General features: G+C 35.8%; 1 protein-coding gene across 9 annotated transcripts; it reads left to right on the plus strand.

The window, feature by feature from the left end:
• The first annotated feature begins 9,065 nt into the window (after positions 1-9,065).
• On the plus strand, positions 9,066-11,475 carry LOC129745604 (GILT-like protein 2). Of its 9 annotated transcripts, none has more exons than XM_055738777.1 (4): positions 9,066-9,213; positions 9,643-9,878; positions 9,946-10,110; positions 10,282-11,475. In XM_055738777.1, exons 2-4 carry the CDS (start codon positions 9,771-9,773, stop codon positions 10,699-10,701), a joined length of 693 nt encoding a protein of 230 aa, XP_055594752.1. In that variant the 5' UTR covers positions 9,066-9,213; positions 9,643-9,770; the 3' UTR covers positions 10,702-11,475. The 9 variants fall into 9 exon arrangements, with proteins under 9 accessions (XP_055594752.1, XP_055594750.1, XP_055594755.1 ...); XM_055738775.1 differs by having other exon boundaries at positions 9,090-9,217; positions 9,610-9,878; XM_055738780.1 differs by having other exon boundaries at positions 9,090-9,217.
• Positions 11,476-11,943: the final 468 nt, after the last annotated feature.

The raw sequence follows: 11,943 nt of genomic DNA on the forward strand, positions 1-11,943 counted from the left end.
AGTTGAAAGCAATCTTGACTAGTAGTAGCATTCTACAATACCCTGATTTTGGAAAACCATTCATTTTAACTACGGATGCCTCTAATCATGCTTTAGGAGCTGTACTTTCCCAAGGTAAAATTGGCAGCGACAAACCTATAGCTTTCGCATCACGAACACTGAACAAAGCAGAGGAAAAATATTCCGCAATAGAAAAAGAACTTTTAGCCATCGTATGGGCCTGCAAATACTTTAGACCATATCTTTACGGTCAAAAATTTACCCTGTATACAGATCACAAACCTCTTGTACACATCTCAAATTTAAAAGATTGTAATAATAGACTATTCCACTGGAAAACTTATCTTGCCGATTACAGTTTCGATGTCCAATATCGACCAGGAAAACAAAATGTGGTCGCAGATAGCCTTTCCAGAATTCAAAATGATTTGAACATAAACGAAAATTCTGACCAAGAAGAAATCGAGAGCATATCAACCGATGACGCAACTGCACACTCTGCAGACACGGATGATTCCGAATTCATTCCTTGCACAGAAAAAGCGGTGAACGAATTCAGTAATCAAATAATTTTAAAAATCGGTGAGGTAGACCAAAATAACTATGAAACGATATTTCCCAGGATGTTCAGAAGAACCATTACAAAATTTCATTATGGCGTACCAGCCATATTCAAAATATTCAAAGAATATATGGATCCAAAACGACAAAACTGTATCTTTTGTCCAGAAAATCTAATTGGTTTAATCCAAACCGTCTATAAAAACTACTTCCAAAGATGCAAATCATTTAAAATATTTATTTCACAGAAAATGCTTATAGATCTTCAAACATTGGAGGAACAAAATACTTTAATAGAACAAACACACAACTCCGCCCACCGAGGAATTTGGGAGAACAAAGCACAAATTAGTAGACGTTATTTTTTCCCGAAAATAAAATACAAAGTTAAGAAATTTATAAAATTATGTCGAATTTGCAATAAAAACAAATACGACAGAAAACCATTTAAAATTGTACTTGGTAAGACCCCAGAAGCATCAAAACCAATGGAAATCCTCCACATTGATGTTTTTATATCTCATCCAAACATCTTTTTAACCGCCTTAGATAAATTTTCGAGATTCGGTATAATCATCCCCATACAATCCCGAACAATAATTGACCTCAGAAAAGGCCTCTTAAAGTTATTTTCGCTATATAGTATCCCTCAACATGTTGTTTGCGATAACGAGCCGGCATTGAAATCTATGGAAATCAGACAATTAATGGAAGATTTCAATATCGACGTCCACTTTATTCCCCCTAATCATAGCACAAGTAACGGATCAGTTGAACGATTCCATTCAACACTGGCCGAGATCTACCGCTGCACAAAAGCAGAATGGCGAGATCACCGTAACATGAGTAAAAAAGAACTTTTTAGAATATCTTGCACTCTTTATAACAACACGATACACTCCGCTACTAAACTTAAACCAAGAGAGATATTTTTCGCACTCAAAGACGGAGATGATCGACCTCTTGGATTAGAACAAATAACCCAATACAAAGACAGATTCTTCAACGAAGTTCAAGACACAAACAAGAAAACACAAAATCAAAATTTAGAATTCCACAACAAAAATCGAATTGAACCTCCCCACGTTGAAGAAAACCAAACAATTTTCAAAAAAGTACAAGATATTCGAAAAAAGACAAATGAAAAGTTCACCCCGGTCAACGTAGCACGAGACAAAGGCAGAACACTACTTGACCAGAGTGGACGAGAAATTCATAAAGATAATGTAAAAAATATCTAACAGTTTTTTATTTTTCAGAAAGATGTCGACACAAGGGAAACTCAGGACACCCCTAATATTCCTCATCCTAACATCGTTATCCATTTCCCACCAACAGTCAATTCAGATAAACGATATCACAAACAACGCAGGAGCGTTGATTCTCAATAGGGGGGAAGGGAAGATAATTGCTGGTTATGATAGGTTGCTACACATAATAGATTTTAAACAATTTGAAATCTCAATTTCAATTATGGAAAATATTATCAGTCAAACGAAAAACACATCAAGCGAATTATCACAAATCATAGACATGAAATTCAGAGAAATAAAGTTTCTTTTCGGCACCCTTAATCCAAAAGCAAAAAGGAATAAGAGATCCATTGATATTTTAGGTAGCTCAATTAAATACATTACAGGAAACTTAGACGCCGAAGATCTTAAGATAATAAACTCTAATCTAAATCAAATAAGAAATAAAGGAAACGTACTTGTAAAACAAAATAACCAGCAAATCAAAATAAACTCTAAATTCGAAAACAGATTAAACTTAATAAATACAGAAATTAGAAATCACCAAAATACTATAAATAAAGTTTTAGAAAATGACAATTACCTAATATCTGAAAACCAGAAAATATCGATAATATTTCAGTTAGACACCTTTCTAGAAAATTTAAAATCAATAGAGTACGCTATATTGCTTTCAAAAGTTAACATTATTAGTAAACTCATTCTCACACCCAATGAAATAGAAGTTATTATAAACGAGGTCAAAGATCAAGGAATAGATATCCAGCACCTGAGCGACATCAACAACCTCCTGACGACCACCACCATCTACACGGAATCATCAGTCATCATTTGCGTCAACATTCCGAAGTTCCAACCCACGACCTATCAGAAATTCGTCATCGAGCCTCTACCCATCTTCAACCACTCTGTAAAGGTCATGTACAACAAAGTTTTCACCAATCAAGATGAAATTCTTGCCATAAAATCAGAATGCCGAGAAAGCAACAGAGTCACAATCTGCGAGAGGAGACAATTAGTTGACATCAGCAATAGCCATTGCGAAGCTCCACTTCTAAAGGGACGACAAGGACAATGTCCTTCTTCGGAATCGCCAACATCAACAGAAACCAGAATAATCGCCCCAGGAACATTATTGGTTATTACCATCAATCAAAAAGTAGCCATCAATAGCACCTGTGGAATACCAGCAAGAACATTGACCGGAATTCACTTCATTACATTCCACAATTGTTCGATTTACATAAAAAACGAGCTTTTCGAAAACTACGAGCTCAAATTTAACCACGCATCAGTTCTACCAATGCAACTAACTAACATAAAAACATTGCATATAGAACGGCACGTAAATTTATCAGAGTTACACGAACTTAACCTGATAAACAGACGACACTTAGAAACAGTAGACTTCAAATACCGGCTTAGCTTGGGAACGTTCAGCACCGTCATCCTTCTCATACTTGCATTGTTGGGCCTTGGCATTTACAAGTGGAAAAATTCGAAACCCATGGATTGCTCGGGACGAGCAAAACTTAAGGGGGGACGAGTTAAGGAAGTAACAGCACTGGAACAGGAATCAATCGCAACACACGCACCGGGTACACACGCTGGCACCCAGACAGCATGGTCAGCGATATTGAACTCCAAGTTCAAGTAAAGAGGTTCCCGTTCCCACGAGACAGCAGCGAAGACGACACCAGCCACGCGAATTGTCGCTCGGTGCGAATTAGGGAAAACGCGAGGGAACCAAAGGTTTACTATAGAGACAATAAATCATTACTGTTCAGACCGCGAAGCCGTGTAGTTCATAGTTTAGTTTTTTAAAAACGAAAATTCCCGTCTCAATAATTTAACTGGTATATTCACGCAAGATTTGCGCAATAAATTTATATTCATCAGAAAGGCCCCTTCTTTCATAACAGTCTCATATGTAAAAACGAGCAAGCGAAAAAATCAGCTTTTTCTGTTGTTCAATATGTATTCTCCAATTATGCCCACAACTTTCAGCATAAACGAAAATCGTTTGATGAAATGTGTTCTAGGTTGTCATAATAAATCGTAAGACCTAAAATTTTCGAAATTGCTAATATCCTCACATGCCAAATATGGTTCCATTTGCTCGATCTACTCTCCGGTTATACTGAAAATTGTAACGGAGACCTCTCCTCCCCCTTTCCATCGACCCCTTCGAAGGAGTGAGGGATATGAAATATTCATAGAAGCATTTCTCGTACCCAAATATCGTTCCATGCCAAATTTGGTTCTATTTGCTGTTGTAGTTCTCGAGTTATGCAGTAAAAATTGTATGAAACTCCCCTCCCTCTTTACTTTCTTCCCGGTGGAAGAAGGAAGGGGTCTCAAATAATCATTAGAACATATCACGTTCCCAAATTCCCGCCCATGCCAAATCTGGTTCCATTTGCTTAATTGTTTTTGAGTTATGTAAAAAAATATAAAAGAGGCCCTCTCCCCCTCCTATGCCAAATTTGGTTCCATGTGCTTCATTAGTTTTTAAATTATGTAAAATATTTTGAAAGAGGCCCCCTTCCCCTTTCTACTGGAAAGAGGGTGGGCTCTCAAATAATCATTGAAATATTTTTCGTATCCAAATACCTTGTCATGCCCAATTTGGTTCCAATATCTTGATTAGTTTTCGAATAATATGAAAAATTGTAAGGTAGCCCCCTCTCTCCTTCCTATAACCCCACTGCACAATGGTCCGAAAAGGCTTAAAGTGGTTTGCTCTTTTAAATATGCTACATAATTTGAAAGTATTTAAAGTTAGTCAAAGTCCACCATAAATAAATTGAAAATTCTAACTTTTTTTATTTCAATAGATCGAGCTTTACTTTATACTACAAAGTTGTAGAATACATAAAAATATGAAACTTTGTTGAACTCATCAAAACTCTATCTCTTTTCAAAGCAGAGTTATAAAGGTTTTCTTTTGAAAGCTATTTAAAAGTTCGTTTTTAAAACTTAACTATAGTTAGATGAGGATTAAAATGAATAAGAAGTTCTGAAAATTTGTTAGGACATTCAAATCACACGTTTTGCACAAGATTTCAACATTCTACGACGTTTCCTAGCCAACATATTGCAACTTTAAGTTTTATTTTTACTCAACTTTACGAGCGTTTATTGCAAAAACGTGCAAGTGGATTTTTAAAACTAATAAAACACATTGAAGCTTGAACTGAGTGCAACAAATTGGTGTTGGCGCCATTTGTCTCAACGCGCTCATATTTGAACACAGCAAAATGTTCAAATATGAGCGCGTGGAGACAAATGGTTCTAAAATCAATTTGTTGCACTCAGTTCAAGCTTCAATGTGGTATATTAGTTTTAAAAATCCACTTGCACGTTTTTGCAATGAACGCTCGTGAAGTTGAGTAAAAATAAAACTTAAAGTTGCAATATGTTGGCTAGGAAACGTCGTAGAATGTTGAAATCTTGTGCAAAACGTGTGATTTGAATGCCCTAACAAATATTCATAACTTTTTATTCATGTAAATCCTCATCTAACTATAGTTAAGTTTTAAAAACTAACTTTTAAATAACTTTCAAAAGAAAACCTTTATAACTCTGCTTTGAAAAGAGATAGAGTTTTGATGTGTTCAACAAAATTTCGTTTTTTCACGTATTCTACAACTTTGCAGTATAAAGTAAAGCTCCATCTATTGAAATAAAAAAGTAAGAATTTTCAATTTTTTTATAGTGAACTTTCACTAACTTTTGATGCTTTCAAGTTATGAAAAATGTTTGAAGAAGCAAATGTTCTGAAGACACTTAGGAGATAAGATGAAAGATAGAGGCGCTAAGAAAAAAGTTCCACTTTTAGCCCTTTCGGACCACTGTGCACTGAGAGGAGGGAGGGGTACCTAATGTGCATAGAAATATTCCTCGTTCCCAAATACCACCCCATGCCAAATTTGATACCATTTACTTGATTGGTTTTCGAGTTATGCAAACAATTGTCTTTTGTTTGGGAGGCCTCGCCTTGCTTCAGCGTGCGAAATCTTACAGACTCCAATTTGACAGCTCGATTGCTGATTGTGAAAATCATGGAAAAGCAATTTGAAAAGCGATTGCTGATTTTTCAGCAAAAATGACAAAAACACGACCAAATACAGACCCCGATCGTTTTAGGCAACATTCGATTTTGGCAACATGGAACGGTTTTTAGAATCAACATTACCTTTTAATGACATTAAATGGTCGAAAATTAACCAAAAATAACGTGTTTGATAATAATAACAGTTATTTTGTAAAAATAACTGAAAAAAGTTGAGGAAAAAAAACCGTTCTATATTTTGGCAACATTCGATTTTGGCAACACAAAATGTACGGGCGTGTTGCCAAAATCGAACGGGGTCTGTACTGAAAAATCCAGCAATTAGAAAACCGATTGTTGGTTTCTAGAAAAAAAATTGGATTGCTGAACGTTTCCATCAATTTTATTGCTGGAAATCGAGGCAAAAATTTACTGTGTACATCCGTGGTATTTTACATATGGGACTGTAATGCGTGTATATGTCATTTGGGACAGTCACAATTTCTAGAACAAAATCTCATTTTTTATTGTTTTATATTGAAGCCATATATGTTCAAAATGACGATTTGTCAGGTTAGATGAAAATATGGGACTGTTATACGAGTAGGGGCAGTACAACACTTTACACAAATATGATAAGTTTAAAACTAAAAGTGAAACCTGCCTCCAATACATAAGTTTTCATCGTTTTGATTTGATGAATTTGCCAAATTCTTACAACGACAGACAACCCCTCCTGGTTCTTAAAAATGACAGACGCCTTTGAAGAAAAGTTTTTTTTTTAAATAGGGGGAAGTGTTCCTATATGCGCATATTGGGTAATATGCGCATACAGCCGATTGACGATATGGCTGGAGATTCATCATATCTAATTATTGCAGTTTGAGGGTAATACGCTTTTAACACATGGCATAAAAAAATTAAATTATTATATAAAGTCGAAAAAATTTAAAAATTCAAACAAGATTTTTGTCAGTTTTGTTATAATATATTGAACTTTGATTATTGTGCATACAGATTCTGTGAACAAAAATTTTAGTGGTTTTTCTTTCTTATTCATCTGGAAATCGGAAATTCAACAAATCGAAGCTTTTGGCAAAGTTGTAAATGATAAGATATTGGAATAAGAGACAGCCCGCATAATTAAAAACAGTTGGGGATATAGTACTAACTATTAACTTAATATATTGGTAGCAGTACCAGTATGAAATATCTTCCAAGTATCATTTCATTATACATGTTCAAAATTTTATTACCTCAATAAATTATGACAGGATCGTATCAGTGACAGTGACAATATGATATATGATTTAGTAAGTATAGTATAATAAGAGAATAAAAATTTGCAACCTTTGAATATTGTCTCTGGACCTTATCCAGGACTCTAACAGTGTACGACAAAGTTTCCTTATATTTTCTTAGCATTAGACATTAAATTAAAAAAAAACAACATTGACAACATTGTATGAGTTAGACAAGTCGTTATCATTTCACCTCTTGCGGATAATAACTAATATTGTTATTTTAAGATGTAGTTGTGAGCTTATGCATTTTTTCGCTCTTGGGTTCAGCATCTGCTAATTTTCACTTCACTTCGTTAAAATTTGTGTCGGCAACCCCACGCCAGGTTCGGAACTGAAAACTGTGTTCAAAATGGCTCCGAAAAAAAAGAATCACGCTGAGAAAAACACACAGAACGCGAAAAGTAAGTAAAACTATATTATATTATCGATAAAAACTAGTGAGATTAAATAAAACTAATGAAATTACAGAAACAAAGATCTCTGCTGAGCGGAGAGCGGAAAAAAAATCTACTGAAAGGCTGAACAATGCAGATCTGCACAAATAGGTAAGATTGTATAATCCATGTATAATATCAGAAATAAAAAATAAAAATCTCAACATTTAAATTTTTTAATTTTATTTTATTTTTTGTGGGAAAGAATTGGAACTATATTGGTTATGGTACAGGGAAGCTCTTTTTAAAAATATTTTACAATATGCGGAACGTATGATTGAGCGTTATTTTTACTACAAACTACTATAAGCAAACTATATCCATTGAAGTTGATGAAATCTATGATTTTGTATTCCAACGTAGCTAGAACATTCAGGTAGATTGTTTTGCTCGCCAAAAGTGGATGATATTTTAACCGTATCCAATAATGTAGCATGAAATATTTGTTCGAAAAAATCGCTCTTTTTGAATGGTAAACATGCTTAACAGCCCTTTCCCCATATGGTACTTTAACAGATAATCATAATACAGATTGTTAATATGGTCTGTGTTATTGTACATATACTGTTCACTTTACAATAAACGATAACGTTTAGAGACAATATAGAATATTCTCTATATATTGTAATTGATTATGCGGGAGGTTCTGAATGCCCATATCAAGGCAGGTTAAATGCCTATATCATGAAAAATAGATTAGTCTTATAAATTTTTTACTTTCTATCATTTAAAAATGAAATCTACGCTCAAATCACGATCTTACAGCGAAAAAAGAAGAACTTCCTACTGATCCGATAAAAATACAATATGAACAAAATATTACCCTGAAATATGGCCATATGGCATATTTAACTATGTTTCATGCAAAAGAACTAGTGATGTAAAAAATTTCACCAAAATTTCGGCCTTGACGTATGCTTAACATCCGTTTCTACCATTTTCAATTAAATAATATCAAAATATTGCAAGTGGTAATGAAATATAGCTAAAAACATAAATATGCGCATTTAGCCCGCCAGTTTCGGAAATCGGCTACTTTGACTTCTTTTATTATAAAATTATTTTCACAAAAACTGTAAGAGATTTTAACAGAAAAATTTCACTAACGTATATAAAACAGATGTCCGCTCATGTGCATATAGTTTTCAGACTCCTATCTTTTGGAGTATAGGAGAAAATGAGTGCTTTCCTTAATATGCGCATATAGCCTTCCTCTCCCCTACTATGAGCTCTTGTCAGTTTGTCGGATTTGGAGGGAGAGGGTCGGAAAGACGTAACAAAATAAAATGAAATATTCAGAGCTCAATTTAAAAAAAAAATACGCATAAGTTCTAAAATCATCTTAAAACATTTGAAAATGTTAAAATAAAAAAATTAAATACGGAATCCTTGTATGACACCTTTGCAAAACCGCTCTCTAAAAACTGGAGAAAGAGCGAAAGTGAGTTTGTTTGACGCTCCGGATTCCGGTCCCCCTGTCCTGTGACTGTGACCAACCATATTCAATAGGTATATCGCGGTAGCAGGATTCTGCGGGCTAGGTGATTAGGACATCCCCAACCCCAACCAGCCAGAGTTTCCTTCACACCTTTTGACAGTGGAATCCAGTAAGTTAGTATTTGTCAATTCAGTAAAGCCAGGCCACAGAGACATTCGTAACCCACTACACTAGTTATCGAAAATATAGGTTTCATGTCATTTCTGTTTCAACGCAAAACTTATTGTCACAGACTAAGCTTGTTGTATTGTAGGTAGTTATTAGAAATCGAGCACAGCAAAAAAAGTGTTTCTCTTGAAACGGTAATCAATCAATTGTAGGTGCTTTTTCTTTTCTATTAGTCCCGTGTACTGAACGTTTTGTGTGGATCATTCGCAGAGTTCAACTCGAGATAGGTGGGGTGTCAGTGTTTGTCTAAACAGCGATAGGCATCAGAACTAAATAATAAATTCGATGTTGTTTTTGTAAAACTAGAACCTGAAGATAAATGTTAGTTTTCTTCCAGAAGTAATTGATAATACATCATCTCTCACCGTAGAAACAAGTTTGTTCACATGGAGCGGTGAATAAGATTCTATTAGCTAATCGTAATTGCCACGACGTTGAATATTTAATCATCTAGTCCAAGAGAGCTTGTGGGGCGGAGGAAAAAAAATCTTAGCCAAAATGTTCCAAAAACGTCTTCTTCGAATCGTCTACTTGGTGCTGTTTGTTATTCTGCTAATTCTGTTGTACAAGGCCTTCAATAACTCGCCGGAATCGAACCAAGCTCAGGTAAGCGAAAGGCTGGGGTTATTCTCCAAACGGTTAGGTGGTATTAAAACGGCTTCTAAATTTGCAGGATGAGCTTGTTCAGCGTCCCTCGGACGCCCCGGTTTACGTGATGGTATTCTATGAAGCGCTTTGCCCCGATTCCAAGAATTTCATCATCAAACAGCTTCAGCCTACCTTCCAGCGAGCGCCAAGCTTGATTGAGATTCAGTTCGTGCCCTACGGCAAAGCAACGGTGAGTTAATCTTTGTATGTTTAAAACGTGATTTGCTTTTTTTCTCAACAATTAGAAAATAATATGAATTGGAATATTAGGCAGACTTGACTAACATTTTGAGATTTTAGTCAGCATTCAAACTTATGTATGCGTTCTTTTTAATAATTTTTTTTTGCTTGTGCCCTACAGACCAGCACCAACAGCGATGGTTCCCTGGCTTTCGACTGTCAGCATGGGCCGATCGAGTGCGAGGCGAACATCATACATGCGTGTGTAGTGGAAGCGGTTCACGATGCCGCCACCCGTCTGAACATGGTGGCCTGCATGATCCGGGACAACATGATTCCCAAGAACGCATTCTATCGGTGTGCTAAGGAATACTCGGTAGAAATCGAGTCCATTCAGAAGTGCTACGACAGCCCTCACGGTGCCGAGTTGCTGAAACTGCACGGAGAGGCTACCCATGCGCTGCGACCAGCCGTCAGCTTCATTCCGACGATCACCCTGGATGGGCAACAGGGTCGGCAGGCTTCCATCCTAAAGGACCTGTTCGGGGAGGTGTGCAAGGTCGCCGCCGGCCGGGGCCCAAAGCCAGTCGTTTGTGAATGATAGCAGATGGTTCTCTACTCGATAAATCGTTTCATCCGAACCGAGTTGTACGAGGAATTCCGGCAGATCCCGACGCGCATCCAGCGATCGGTTCTACTATTGCTGCAGTAGAAACAGACAGATGAAAAAAAAACTCTAAAACAACGTTAGTATCCCAGTTGTTTTGCCCCCCGCAGATCAAGAAATATTTTCTCATCTTCACATTGATGAACAAAGATGATGCCCTCCAAACGTATGAGACTTTTCCCAAAAAACAACGATTCTTTAAAATATGTTTTCCGGTTGTTTTGTTGTTGGTATATTCTAGTGTTTAAGAATGTGTTTTCCATTTTGAGCTAGAGAAATCTTTAGATAAGATAACTGTATTGAGTAGACAGAAGCACAATTATAAGTAGAAAACATGCACTACATTTTGATTCAGATAGAGCAGCGTGATCGAAATTCAAATAACAGAACCATAAATGTTTTGAACAAGGCTAACGTGGAACATTAAACTTATCCAATTAAAACAAAATACAATTAGAGGCACTTAAACTATTATAATTACGATAGAATGTGGTATAGTTTAATGTAGTAGTGCGACGATATTTATCTTCATCGGCTTCAAAATGTACTAGAAATCGATTGTAAACGGTACTGATATAAGTAGATGGTAGCAGCAATTCCAAACTTTAGGGTCTTCAAGATCTCAAAGAGCAGACAGTCATTAGCAATTCTCTACGAAAACAAAAACTGAATATGAATAAAATAATCTTATTCCGAGATGTGCGAGAACGAGTTTGCTTTTTTTTAAGAACTATCCTTATTCAAAACATGTTAATCCAAATCTTTATGTGATCTCTGCAGATCTCGTTCACATCTCTACGAAGTGTATACCCAATCAATCTACTCTTACGTTTCCGAATTTCAATTTTCATCATCTTTATAGACACCGGCGATGTAGTTTCAGGTTTAAGATCCAGTTTCCAGGATACAAAACACTTATCATATTCCACAGGCAACTATCCACTAAAGATTCCAATTTTTACTTGGTAGAAAAGCATTGATTCGTATTTTCAGTTTAGAGTTCTCTTTTATAGAAAGATCGACGATCTCAGATCTAAAAGCGATGCAATGTTGTCCCCACATGACAGTTCGTCACTAAATTCAGTTTAACCAAGACCATTTTTTTTGTTAAGGCATTTTACTTATAAAGTTTTTATGTACCGGGAGTATTTTTCCTAACTTTGGGTTAGTAAGAGG

This window comes from Uranotaenia lowii, chromosome 2 (genome assembly GCF_029784155.1).
Source record: "Uranotaenia lowii strain MFRU-FL chromosome 2, ASM2978415v1, whole genome shotgun sequence".
Classification (NCBI taxonomy): domain Eukaryota; kingdom Metazoa; phylum Arthropoda; class Insecta; order Diptera; family Culicidae; genus Uranotaenia; species Uranotaenia lowii.